Source organism: Oxyura jamaicensis, chromosome 10 (genome assembly GCF_011077185.1).
Source record: "Oxyura jamaicensis isolate SHBP4307 breed ruddy duck chromosome 10, BPBGC_Ojam_1.0, whole genome shotgun sequence".
NCBI lineage: Eukaryota > Metazoa > Chordata > Aves > Anseriformes > Anatidae > Oxyura > Oxyura jamaicensis.
Window position 1 is genome coordinate 2,257,325 of NC_048902.1, and position 13,765 is coordinate 2,271,089.

Here is a 13,765-nt window from a genome sequence, read left to right on the forward strand (position 1 = left end):
AATCCACACTTTTTTTTTTGCTGTTCAAGACCAATAAATACATTACTCCAAAGAGAGAAGAGGATGGCTTGAAGTCACGTAAAGATACAGACATACAAACATTGCATACTGTCAGTGCTAAAATGTAAGGCTAATTTACTGAGGGTGATTTATGACTTTTCATTGTGTCATTTCATCAAGTATGCAAGCAGCTGTGCGCCGTGACACAAGTACTTTAAGGGTACATGCTGTTTGCTTGTGACTGAGTACAGAGAAACTAGGACACATTTCGTTATCCTAGTCTAGATCCTAGTTATGTACGCAGTACCACTGCAGTTGTATTTGACTCTTCTGTTACCAAAGAAACCTTTTCAGGTTTATAGGACACACAACTAGAAACCACAATCAATCTCCTGTGTGGTTTTTCCCAAGTCTCTGTTACACAAAAGCTAACCTTTAAAAACCCAGCGTAACAGAGGGAAAAATACTGAAGTTGGAAATTGATTCAATAATATTTGGGCTTTGCCCTTCTGTAGCAACAGCCACTTGAATATACAAGACAGTTGGATGCGTATCATCTGGAAAGTCTGGTCTCCCTTACTTTCCCTGGCAGGCTTCCTGGAGATTTCATGACGCAGTGACTTAGCTCAGCTCAGGGTAGTGTTGAATCCACAACATGCACATTCATTCTTTCTCCACTCTTCATCAGATAAGGGTGTCATACTCCCAGATGTGAAGGTCACCCTTCATAGTACTGACACTATGAAAAGAGTGATGTAAAGAAAAACATGAACCAAGGTAAGACAGCAGAGAAACCCAGATCTTCGGCAAGCATCATACAGCTTCATTTTCATTATTAAATATATACCTCAAATATAATCAAATGCTTCTAGCTTTATTTCTCTCAGTTACACAGTTTAACACGTAGCATAAACTGTTTATCTGACGGTGATTTGTTTTAGGAATACATGTATTGGAAAGCGTTTATATTCCCAACGTAGCATCTCTAGTAAAACTTCATATAGCCACCTAGTGGCCTAAATGGAATTGATCTATTAAAAATATTTAGGATTACGTGAAGATCCTCCTTATCTAAAAATAAAACAGAAAGTACATGTTCCATAGCTTTTGCATATATTTAAGATATAAATGCTAATTTGTTTGCACAGTACATCCTTTAGCACAATCGGAAGTCAGATATGGGGGGGTGGGAATTATGTGAAACTAACAAAAAGCAATATTAAAGTGGCCCTTCAGGAAAGAAATGGAGGGAGCCAAATATGAATTGAATCGATGATCTGAATGCATGAGCAAGTAAACACACATCCTGCACTATGGTCGCAAGTGGTGTTAAATCTGTATGTGAGGGAAAAGAAAAAAGGGTACCATTAAGGAAAGAAAAGAAAAAAGCTGAATGCTTGCATAGTATGAAATGTTACGGAAATTCAACTCTTGTCCCCATTTTCAATAACTTAAATGAATATCACTTAAAAACATCACACAGATTAAAGACATCTGTATATATTTCAGATTTCAATATTAATGCCAAAAATACATAGTATGATTTTACATAGGATTTATGCTACATTAGAACACTAAAGACAAACATCACTTGAGTATTAAATGAAACATTAAATATTAAATAACTGAAAAATAAAATAAAAAGTGTAAACACTAAACTAACTTGGGAATTTGCTATTGCAACACATCCAATGAAGTGGTTTTAAACAGTACAAAAAGATTAGATTTAAGTATGTTTCCAGTCTACTTGGAATACACAAAGCTCATTCCAGAGACCTTTTACAAAACTGGTCCAGGATCACATAAGAACCTTCTCTCTCGAGCGCTATTTTCATTCCTTTACAGATTTAATTTTATACTGTCAGCTTTATCGATCTTCCCTTGTAAGGAGTAATCAACAGTACAATGAATACTTTAGTTTGCCATTGTTTGCTAACATCTTGGTGAAAACTGAGGATTTGTTGGAGATTCAGTGTAAGATTTAAGTTCGTATGCAGCGCCGCTATCAACTTCCATGGACTTCCGAGAGAACAGGAGCCTTACATCTCTGTGGAGGTAGATCTTTCCAGATTTAGAACTCTGGAACCTGAAAAGAGAGGAATATCTGCATTATATAAAACAGAAAAAAGAATAACCTTTAAATACTATTGAATTAAAGGCATTCCTTTAAGAAATTAAGGCCAAAAAACATTTGACCACAACATTAAAGAAAAAAGAGTAACGTTTTCTATCGACTTCATTTTCTCTGACATTTGAAGGTTCTGTTCCTAACCACAAATACAGAATATAGCTTTGAAAGTGGCATGGGCTCTTTGAAGTTCATGCTGCATTTACGTACCATTAAAGTTCTCAGCCATCTAGAAAGCCAAAAAGTGCTCTTAAGTGGGCACTCCTGAAAGTGCCCAAAGGGTGGCCTAAGCATACACAAAAGGCAAGGTTCGAGTATCAACAGAGAGATACATACATATCAAATACATATTTCAATCATACAGACCTCATTGCTCTCTGAAGTGTAAAGCAAGAAGTTTACCAATGCTTCATACAACATGCCAAGTTGAACTCTAACCTAAGAAGCAGCAGGTACGGGGATCTCTGCAAGCAAGCTGATACAGAGGGGTTTTGCAAGGAATACGGAGCTATTTCAATCAGAGCTGAGTTCACTGCCCCAATCACCAAAGGAAACAGTGGCCAATTTCTGGGCTCCTTCATTTCTTATGCTGTAGCTAAACAGCCTTCAAACCTACCAGAAATGCACCAGTTCCACTTTGAGATTTAACAGCTATAGATAGAGAGACGCGATTTGCATTTCAGAGAACTGTATTCCGAGCCTGCATCTGGCAGAGCTCAACTCCCTTTCCTCGCCCAGCAAGGGCAGCAGATCCCAAGCACTCTCTCTTATGGCCAATGAACATCATTATCAGTACGTCATGGTAGGGGAGAAAAGCTACTGCTACTGTGTTAGAAATAAGAGCTATTGCTACTGTAAGGACAAAATGACCTCGCTATAAATGCCGAGAGCAAATTGCTCACATCAAAGTACATGCTGAATTATTATGGGTACTACAATTTGGACAGATTTTTAATAAGCATTTACTCATTGAATGAACCGAAGCAAAAGTGGTCTCTGTAATACACACAGACATAATCAGATTGAAATTCTGGGAGGCACCAGAAAGACAACATAAGATCCAGCAGGCTTGAGCTGTCTGGGGGCAGGCAGGCTGTAGAATTGGATTCTGTGCCACAGCTTCGTTCAGAGCAGTGGAGCAGAACAGCCCATAGCCATCCCACAGCTAGAGAGGAAGTCCTCTGTCAAGGGCATGAAATGTGGGGGGGATCTAGCAGAATGCTCCTGCTGGCCCCCAAAGCTCCTCTCCATCACTGATTGCGTGGTGTTGTCAATGGGGAAGCCCTTCACCTGGCAGCCAAAGTAGTTTCTGTCTTAGGGGGAGACTCTGAAGGAAGGCATGTGAAGAAAGAGGAAAAGGTGAATAACAAACTGAAAAAGGTGAATAACAAACTGAAGTTAAGTCAGCAAGCTGCTCATAACACATTTCTAAGTAAAAATGGTATTGAAACACCTTTTGAAGCAGAAGTATGATTGATTACATTAGTCACAGTATAGCTAGATCTAGTTATCAAAGCACCATCGTAAAGTTGACCTGAATTATCCCCATTATACACATGGATATCCCCATTATACACATGGATCTATCAGATTCTTTTTAATTATTATTTTTATTTTAACTTCAAGCTCTTTATTTTCTAGCAGTGAGAATCCTGTGAGATTTCCTTTGCCCAGTAAATAATCCTTCCCTGTAACGTGGCTCATCCGAGCATGCCATTTCACAAGGACTGGAAGAGAATGAGCGGGAGACAATAACAGCCTTTGGGTATTCTTCTAGTTTCTGCTTTCACTGCCTTTTTTTTTTTAAGGAATATTTATCATAGTAACTGGGATTTGTAACTTTGTTTTTCATATGTGCAAATACATTGGAATAATCAGGAGACAATTACATATGCTCTTGCGGGTGTTGGTGGAGTGGCCAGCGCAGGACTGGCTCCAGAGCTGTGGCAGTTCCAGTGGCTTTGTGTAAGAAAACCAAAAAAAAACACAAGAGATGTGTTTCCTAGGACAGATGGTGTCCTAGGAACAGCACCCATAGACAAATAGAGGAAGACTTAAAAACCCAGTAACAGATGAGCTAGAAAGCCTGGCAGAGGAAAGAAACTTTAAGTGATGAATGTTACTGGAGAAATGACAAATACAAGCACAAAAGCCTTTAGGTGTATTATGGGCCATCATGAAGAACAAAGTAATCCCAAGAAACAGGCTACAGCAGGGGAACCATAAAAGCAGATGTACTAAGACCTTTCTTTCTGCAAGAAGAAAAGACAATACAACAAAAATCATTAAAATCTAAGTAAATCCATAAATAGAAATCACTAGGATGACAACACTGATTTCCAGAGCAGGAAAAACGCTTAGAGATCAGAAAGATCAAAAAGCAGCTAGCACATTAGTGACAGGTACCTTCAGCTTCCACCGGTAAACACGTCATATGCCACATCACAAAAACATGGCAAAAAAAGTGTCACCACCCTGAGGAAGCACTGCTGAGCAACTAGTTTGAAGCGTCCCCTCCACCTCGCCTTCAGGAACATCTGGCTAATGAAGAACTGACCACCGTTAGCCACAAAGCAACATCAGTTATGCTCCATAGAATTAGAAGAGGCAACATGTCAGTAACTAGGACTGTTGACCAGCTGTAAAAACTTTGAAAATGCTGCGCTGTGGGCAGGTTAACTGCTTAATTGCCTTTGCAGGGGTGCCAGAACACAAGCCAGGAACCAACTGCCTGTTGTCACCATCACAGCGCTGGGCAGAAGTAACGCGTGAGCAGAGCTGGACTCCCAGCTCCTATGTTAACGCAGATTTAATTACAACACAAAAAACTTTGCTTGACACGCAACAACACAAAATGTATTTCCAAAGGCTCTTCAAGAGATTCCTTAAACTGCGGATGCAACTCTTGGTTTCTGTGCAGTGAAGAAATCCGTGCTGGCCAAGCAAGCCACGCTCTATGTCAGCGCCGTACCCGTACAAATACAGACCAACGGCACGCCGAACAATCCCTCAGACATACAAAACCATGTAAGTAAAAGCTGCATACACGCTCTATCTGCCACTTGAAAGAGTGCTTTAGAAAATCTGGCTGCCAACGTTAAGTTCCAGACCTATGCAAGCATTTTTGCTGAATTACCACTTGAAAAAAAAAAAAGCTTTCATAATGCGAGTGCTGACAACGATAATTAAGGCCCCACAAGCAGATGCCACCACAACGCAGCTCACAGTTTGTGACTTCTTTTTGTTGTTGTTTAAGCAAAAACTTCAACATGAAAACAAGCATCGTAAGCTTACAACAACCGCAACTAAAACTGAAAGGCTGTTTTAAGCCAACCTGAGTAACAAAAATACACTTTGTTATTGTTTTATATAGCAAGTTTTCAGTAAAACGGGTTTCGGGGAACTTTGCTGCTTTTAAAAATGAAAGATTTTAAAAACAACATTACAAGCGAGTAGAGTTTATCTAGGCTACACGCACTTCTTCACAATTTACCCTGGAAGAAAAAAATTATGAGGTGGTTAAGTCAGACACAGCAAGTTCGTGTGACCTGAAAGGACAAATTTCAAACCAGACTAAAATTCAGGGTGAAAACAGTTCAGCATCCTCATCGTGACACCATGTTCCCACTCCAGTAAGCCAACACACACTTTGACCGTCAACTTTCATTTAATGAAAAGTGTTGGTCTGGAATCAGTCAAAGACAAAGCTGTGTTTTGAAAGTCTGCTGGGTAGAAGTCAATGCCTCTAAGTAGGGGAAATAAGCATCAGAAGTAATTCCACAACAAGTTATTTGACTCTGTTTAGTTTGCTAGCTCTAAAATGTCAGCAGTCATCAGGTTTTGAAGTGCTGCAATGAAATCACTGGGACTGCATGAATGTGGCTCGTTTGGTACAATAATGCTGGCAAAAGTTTGCAAACTGCCAAAGGACAAAGTACAGCCAGCATTTCTCCTTCGCTTCAAATTGCAGCCTTCAGAACACCCAAAGAACAGTAGCACAGCATCTGGTTTCAGGCAGTGCTTTGTAAATCATTCAGAGAAGATTGTGTGAATATTTTATAAAGTGAAAGCAACATCAGTGCTACCGCATCACGAAACAGATATTTACATTTTACTAGTGAACACTGCACTTCGTTTTTAGTAGTAATTCCAAATGCTTTTCATGTTAGAACCTGTTCTGCTGAACAGGCACGTGTGCACACTGGCCACTTTCTCTACACTGATCCTTTTTTTGGCTGCTGTTGTGTAACAGGCACACTCGCTATTTCTTTTAACCTCAAAAGGCTACACTGATCCAGCCAGAATAAATCTCTGTTCATAGGAAAACACGTAATTACAAGGCCATACAAATGTTAAGAAAGAGCTTTATTTTAACTTTGTTCCTCCCAAGCAGGATCCAATTTATTTACTAGCTTTTCTTCTTCTATCATCTACCTTGAATACCAAATTAAGAGCTTTTTTTTTAAACATAAACCTGTAAAAAAAAAAGGCAGGCTGGCAAAGGAATCGAGAGAGAGAGAAATTTTGGCAGATATTTGGACTTATTGTTACATTTTTTATTCTTAACTCCAAGAAGCTTACCTCAGATGTATGAGGTAGCGAAGTAGCCTTTCTTCAGTCTGTTGACTATTTTCTTTATTGACAGTCCGCTTGATTTCTCGTCTCACAGGAACAGAGAAAGTTCTTTGCCGTAGGAATGTTTGATGATTAGCTGGCATTTCTCTCAAGTCATAGATCACCACAAACATCTTCACCACAGTTTTGTTAGGGTTAAATAAGGTCTGAAAAAAAATGGTTCAATACAATTTAGAGGTGAAAAATGGAAAAAAATATTACCTGCCAAAATACTCACCATCCTCTATGCATTTTGTTCCTGTGTCATACAGGAATGTTCGTGGGGAAAACGTGCAGCTTTTCAGTTCACTTTAACGCTTAAGCTACTAGAAATTCTCTCTCTTTTTTTTAATATCATAGTAATCATTACCTGATCTGAAACACTAGCAGGACTACTATTACTTTGCTAATCTACATTCCCCGTTTTTGTTTTATTTTTCAGACTTCCGTCTGCACTGTTTTGGAGATACACTATGCTTGTGCAGGCTCCACTTTTAAGCCTGAAATGAGCAATGTGTCACGTTGGACTGGATTCTTAAAAGAGACAGACCACTGGCTCTAAGCCGTGGCTGTGATATGCTTTCTGATTTTATTACAAAAAGCAGGTGGCTTTTAAAATGTTACAGAATTTATGTAAGACAGTATGGAGACAACTTGGAAGTTGCTTTTTGAAGGATTTCAGAATTTGGATTCCCTAATTACTTCATTACTTCTTCAGCGAAGGGGTGTCAGCAAATATCCCAAACTTCCAGTAACGGGTCTGAAACCTCTTCACAGCATGGATGGGCTCAAGTGTTTGGAATCACAAATTACACCAATGTATACTTTGAATAATTAAAATACTACAAGTTTCTATAGAAATTCAGTTGTTTTTTTTTTTTTCAAGTGTTACCTTTGTGTTCCTCACTAATAAATAACATCTGCATGAATTTCTTGGTATCAGGGATTTTAAAGCACCCGTATCTGCTGCGTACATACCACTTGTATCGTTCCTGAAGGCGGTACCCGATAACCCCTTTTACCAAGGGACTCCAGAGTAATTACACCCTGGAAAGAAAAGACAAATATAGTTAACAGGGCGTGGTAGAAACAAATTGTTTTATTTGTGTAATTCTACTTATACACTGCTGAGTAAAAACTAAAGACAACACTTAAGATGCAGTTAAAAACAGTAGGGATCTTACAAATACTTTGGCAGATCGCTAAAAGCTGTGCAGTAAGGAGTACGTTCTCCTCTTGAAACAACTTCCAAGCTTCCCCATCTTCAGACTAGCAGTCAGGGCTATGGAGCTTGCTTTTTAAAATGGCTTTTAAGCTAAAATGAAAGACTTGCCTTTCCATTTTTATATGGCCTACAACTGCACCAATAATACTTCCATCCTCAAAGAACTAATTTGTGCTTCTCAAAGACAGCAGTTGCATTTAATCTTCTATTCTAATCCTAACCTCTAGCAACAATATGATCTGCTTTTGTACCAACTGGGATCTACAGAGCATCTGAGTGCTCCACTTAGCATCCTTGGGGGAATTCACTCTGCTCTGACACCACTGAGGTCACCCTTACGGCACTGCACCAGAGCATGCGCTCGATTAAACTGGGGTGCACAACTGGTGTACTGTACTGAAACAGTTGTGCAAAAAAAACAAGACAGAAAAAGCAAAACCCAGAGCAAAGGAACTAGCTATACAAACAGACAATGTTTCTGATGATGGAGGCATTATATAAATGTTGTATTAATCCTGTGAGACTCGGGCATAATAGCATGTTTACAACATGTGGAAAAGCCTAAAACAAAGAAACCCTGGGTAGGGAAATAAGCAATGTCACTTTAACCATTTGAGGAACACCAGAGTCCTTTCACCTCCTGGAAATTTACATGAAATAATCTAGAAAGAAAGCAAAAAAAAAAAAATGATTCTTCTCCTTGGTCAAGGGAAGGTATATCCAAGTTTGCAAGCTTAACTGGATTTCCATTTGATTTCATTTTCTGAATCCAGTTTAAAACAGAAGGTCAGAAGTGTGCTAAGTGCCAAGTCTAAGCATTGAGTTTCAGGTGTTCAACGGTTTACTTGCATGTTTAAACAGACTATTTACCATGTATTTTTACCATGTGTTAGATCTGTCACCCAGGTAACACTGAAGTTACTCAGCAGGCATTCAGAACAAAATTAGCTGTCTGATTCACTGCTAGCATCCAACAGACCTTTGCCTTTTACACGGTAACAGTTTTTAGGCAACCAAAAACTGTTGTCCCTGTAGAGTGCAGAACAGAATTACTACATGGATGCCAAGAACAAAACTACTGTGCCAGTGTGAACACCAGCAAACCAAGCAGCTTTTGAGAGCAACGTGTCACACTAGCTGCAACAGCATTTCCTCAAAAAGAAAAGGCTAAACAACTTAGACAAGGAGTCTAAAGTCTCCATCCACAACTGAACCTTGGCCTATACCTAAGCCACTTGCTGGCAAAGCAGTTCGTTGCCCTGGACAGCAGCTTATTTGGACAACAAAAGGTATCCTATAAGCAAAATGTATCCTGCAGTCCAGCTATTGCCTCGCTGCTTATTTTTAGTAAGTTGGATAAGAAGAGGTAGTGGAGGTTGATGAGTGATCATCAACCAGTGGAGACAGACAAATACATTCAATATCCCGTGATCAGAGCAACTGGATGGTGGGGCACAGCAATGGGAGAATAAGCACTAGCTGGGGAAAGGGAGAAGGGAAAGGAAGAGAACTTGATCACAAGCAGCTGGAAATATCCCAGATCCCTCCAAAGCCTCACTCCCTGAACTCTTTACTCACCTATCTCCACCTGTCAGAACTTAATGCCTCTGCAATCTGTAGCCAGCTGTCTGTGAAAACTGCAGGGTTTTGCTGTACCAAAGGATGAGGGGAAAAAAAAGAAACTCACCAAGTTCTACTACCCCAGATGTACCTGCTCAGCTGAGAAACACTGCACTGCTCTGGGTACTTTATGTAGGATACTTAAGCTAATTACCAAACATCTCAGCAAACACGTATGTTTGATTACTGTATTAAAGTATAAGTTAGACAAGTTCACCTGACAGGCTCGTGTGAGCTTTGTTCCAGCCTAATGGTTTTAAACAGAAAAAACACATTTGACCATACACTTACCATGTAAGGAGAGGGCGCGTTATCATCCGAAACGCTGTAGAATGATACTTCCACTGGCAGAGTCATGTGAGTGGGACAAAAGACTCCGCTTGCTCCCACTTCTGCTGTAAAACCCTCAACGATGCCTAGCGGGTCCAAGCGAAAATTCAAGACAGACTCCTGAAAAACAAAACACGTACAGCTTAGGTTGGGAATGATTCAAAATATAGCAAGACTATGCACACAGCAAATGAAGACAAGTTTTTCTAAGAACTTGGGTCTTTGTTCTTTCATATGGTGACCTACCAAAAAAATTGTGGCACAAGGCAAAAATTAGGATGAACAGAGGAACATTCAGCAAGATGACAGTGGTCTAAGAGAAAGCATCAGGAAATCTTATCTTAGTCCTCCTGAAAACTGTGCAAAAGCCCACGGAGTTTTACTGCAGCAGGATCGATGCACGACTTTCCTTGACATACACTACATGTGAAAGAACAATAAACTCATCTGGAACTTTACTCAACATATTCACTCCATATTTCGGAAATACTGCGCAACGCATAAATGCTGCAGTCAGTGACATTTGATATGCAACATGAAGTCAAAAGCTGGAGGCTACACTTTAAATACGTTCTTTACTACACTGATGTCACGTAGCTTTAGTGACATACTGAGTAAATTTTAAGAATTAAAGTATGAATCCACTTTCTAGGTATATATACTACAACACAAACAATAACCAGTTGTTAAATCTCTTTTAAGCCAACAGAAAGCCTCCTAACTTAACCATGGTGAGAATTAAAACTTACAAAATTAGGGATTGAGTTGCTTGTATCTGAGAGAGAAGATGTCTGCAGAGCAAAATACATGCCTTTATAGATGGAAATTAAAACAAATTTCATTCAATTTAATTACAAACTTTTACATTGTAGTCAGGCTGGAATTATCCACAGCAATGCACTCTTAAAAAGCAGTGCAGAAGAGCAATAAAAATACCACAAGACTTCTACAGAATATGCATTACCTCAAAGTTTCCCAGAAGGCTAAGACTTGTTACTGGTGGAGCACTAGAACTTAAAAATGGTTTCCCATGGCTCTCTGGATCACTGTCTCTGTTTATACATTGTTGTGGGCTATCAAAAAAAAGAATAAACATATGGATAAAAGACATTTGCTTTTGTCTTCTGGGTATAACCAGCTCTAAAAAGAATCACATTGTATTACAAAATACTGTCTTAAAGCAGTAACAGCCCGTTAATACCTTTGCAAAACGTTTTCTAGGTAATACTTTCACAAGTTTTATATTAAAAGAGATACAGACAACACAAATTTACATTGTTCATTAACTCGCTAGTAGGAACTGAACAAAATAACAGAAAACTCTTTCCCACATGTAATTATTTGTTTCATATCCTGAAGTTTCCAAACTGCCACATTAAAGCTGTTTAAGTAACAACATATAAATGGTCATGACTAGTCCCTTGCAAAAGGTTCTCTGAACAAATGAAGGCAAAAATGTTTAACCCAATCAACTCTATTCACACAAAAATATCACTGTTTTGAAAAAGTGGCTTTTCACAGAATGCAGAAACTTTTCTGCTTGAATATTCAAGCGTGTCTTACATCACACTGGGGTTTTGTTCCTGAGCTGTGCTGATTTGGGGACCAAAGGAGAAATCTGGCTACAAGCCATCGGCCGGGGGGACCCGGCATCCATTCTGCCCTGCCATGGAGAAGCCACAGCAAGCCACTGCCATCTCACATCCATGAAGCAGGCGTTCAGACAAAAGAAGATTTCAACAGGCATCTTAAAAAGACCATGGAGACTATCTACCACAGTCCAGCCTGGTGCAACATGAGCCCTTCTCATGCCGCAGACAACATAAAGCAAACATAGTCCCCTCTGGTCAGCCAGTGAGACAGCTCTGCGATGACTCCATGGTGCAGAGAAACAAAATAGCCAAATCTAGACTCTTTTTTTTTTTTTTAAAAAAAAAAAAGCTTACATTTTTATAACAATCAAAAATAAAAGTAAAATTGGAGATTATCTACTTCTGATACACAGCCATTTTAGTTTAACGTGAAAATTTGGAATCATGAAAAAAATCCATCAACTGATGCAACACACTAAGGGTTGAAATCTACTGTCTACAAAATTGCAATGAAACTTCTTAAAAGTTATTTCAAAATAAGGATTCTTATGTTACACCCACATGTTGTATTTGCTAATGTGCTTTGCTGTTGCATACAGATACATACGTGTGTTCCATTTCTGGAAACAAAAAGTCTCAAAGTTTCTGGTAAACAAAACGTACCTTCTTGCAGACAAACATTTCAACTGCAGCAGTGATGAATCCAGATCAAAGCACCCAGACTGTGTTTTTCTTTGAGGAACCTCAAAAAGGAAAGAATATGCTAATTTGAAAACTTTACCTCCAGTAAAAAAAGTTTTGGCAAGTAAGCACAAGTTTGCCAGGAATTTTCATGACATTACAAAATCAGAAACAAAGCAGAAGAGCGTCATTCTAAACTTAGTAAGGAAAATACCAAATTTAAGACTACTTAAAAAAATGAATTAAAAATCTGATCAACATAAACAGGCAGGAGCTTCCAAGAAAGTGTGCGAGGTAAGCAAGAAAAACTAACTCTACCCCCAAATCACTGTCCAGCTCATTCAACAGGCTGACCATCTCTTTGCAGCAGTGCACAGCATCAAAAATAAGCAAATATTTATGATTTCCAGTGATTTCCAGAGTTCTCTGAAAATATCACATCCTTTAAGCACTGAAGGATGAAACACATTGTATGCTGATTACAAAAGATCACTGCTCCAGTAGCTTTAATCCATACTGCCTTTTTCTTAGAAGTCCCAAACAACATTCCAAGAACTATAACAAGGCTTTTGTGCATTATCACAGCTGTCTTGTGTCACTTAGTCATGCAATGACAACTCTGGATGCTGAGAAATGCATGGTACAGGCTGTTCACAGAAACAAAAGCTTTAGAATAATAGGCCACCAGGTATTAATAACTCATACAAAAACTCTTAAACGACAGTGTTAGCTTACACTTAAAACACTAAGCTTCAAAATACTTTTTGTACTCTGAAATATCACCAAAGAACTGTTTGCCATAGAATTTTTGATGTAAACTTTTGTCAGCCTTGAGAATGCCTCCAGAACTCTTTAACATATTATTTTCCAGAATTATTCCTCAGCTTCACTCAAGTATTAACTCTCAGGTCTCCACCTGTAAAACTAATCCCTCTGACACAAAGCAAACAGAAGTTTCACCTAGGCATCTTGCTTCTGTAATGCAGATAGTAAAATAATGAAATACCCCCCTTCTCATTTACAAGTTAAGTCATAACCAAGTCGTAACTTCAACAGTAACTTACAGGACTTGAAAGTAGAGGCAATCCAGTTCTGGGATGAAAAGCCTTGGTTGAAGTTCCATCCAAGGATCGAAAGGTGTGTTTCCGCCATATATTTGTGTGTTTTAGAGATGGAGCTTTCTGCCAGCAAAACAGATGTACTCAAGATATTAATGGCCTATCAAGATTTCAATGGCCTATCAAGTTATCATTCACTTGCTTTAACTGAGAAGAATTCTGCAGCCAGTGAATCTGCATCCCACTGGTGTACTACGAAACGGATTAGAAGTTCTGACTCAATCTACAATCACTACAGACTTTCAGATGACCACATATCACATTCAGACACTGGTGCGTTTATACAGGATGCCTAACTGCCTACAGAACCTGTCATTTCTGATGCATTCACAATGAGCAGAACAAGACAATGCTGTTCTTGACGTTATAATTAAGGGTGCTTCCCTCACCCATCCTTAGGTGCTTCCTGAAGCAGACAACAGTCCCATGCTGCTTCACGTAAACCAGACATAAACCC

General features: G+C 39.1%; 1 protein-coding gene across 6 annotated transcripts in view; it reads right to left on the bottom strand.

Annotated features, from left to right (window-relative positions):
- Nucleotides 1-816: 816 nt before the first annotated feature.
- FAM214A (family with sequence similarity 214 member A) overlaps nt 817-13,765 on the bottom strand; it is a 46,165-nt gene continuing 33,216 nt past the window's right edge. For all 6 annotated transcript variants that reach the window (XM_035336009.1, XM_035336007.1, XM_035336004.1 and 3 more), the window contains 7 exons: nt 13,255-13,371; nt 12,173-12,252; nt 10,882-10,990; nt 9,879-10,037; nt 7,721-7,789; nt 6,710-6,909; nt 817-2,086 (listed from right to left, as the gene is read on the bottom strand). In XM_035336009.1, coding sequence (XP_035191900.1) covers nt 1,933-2,086; nt 6,710-6,909; nt 7,721-7,789; nt 9,879-10,037; nt 10,882-10,990; nt 12,173-12,252; nt 13,255-13,371 — 888 coding nt within the window. In that variant the 3' untranslated portion in view covers nt 817-1,932. The remainder of the gene's footprint in view (nt 2,087-6,709; nt 6,910-7,720; nt 7,790-9,878; nt 10,038-10,881; nt 10,991-12,172; nt 12,253-13,254; nt 13,372-13,765) is intronic.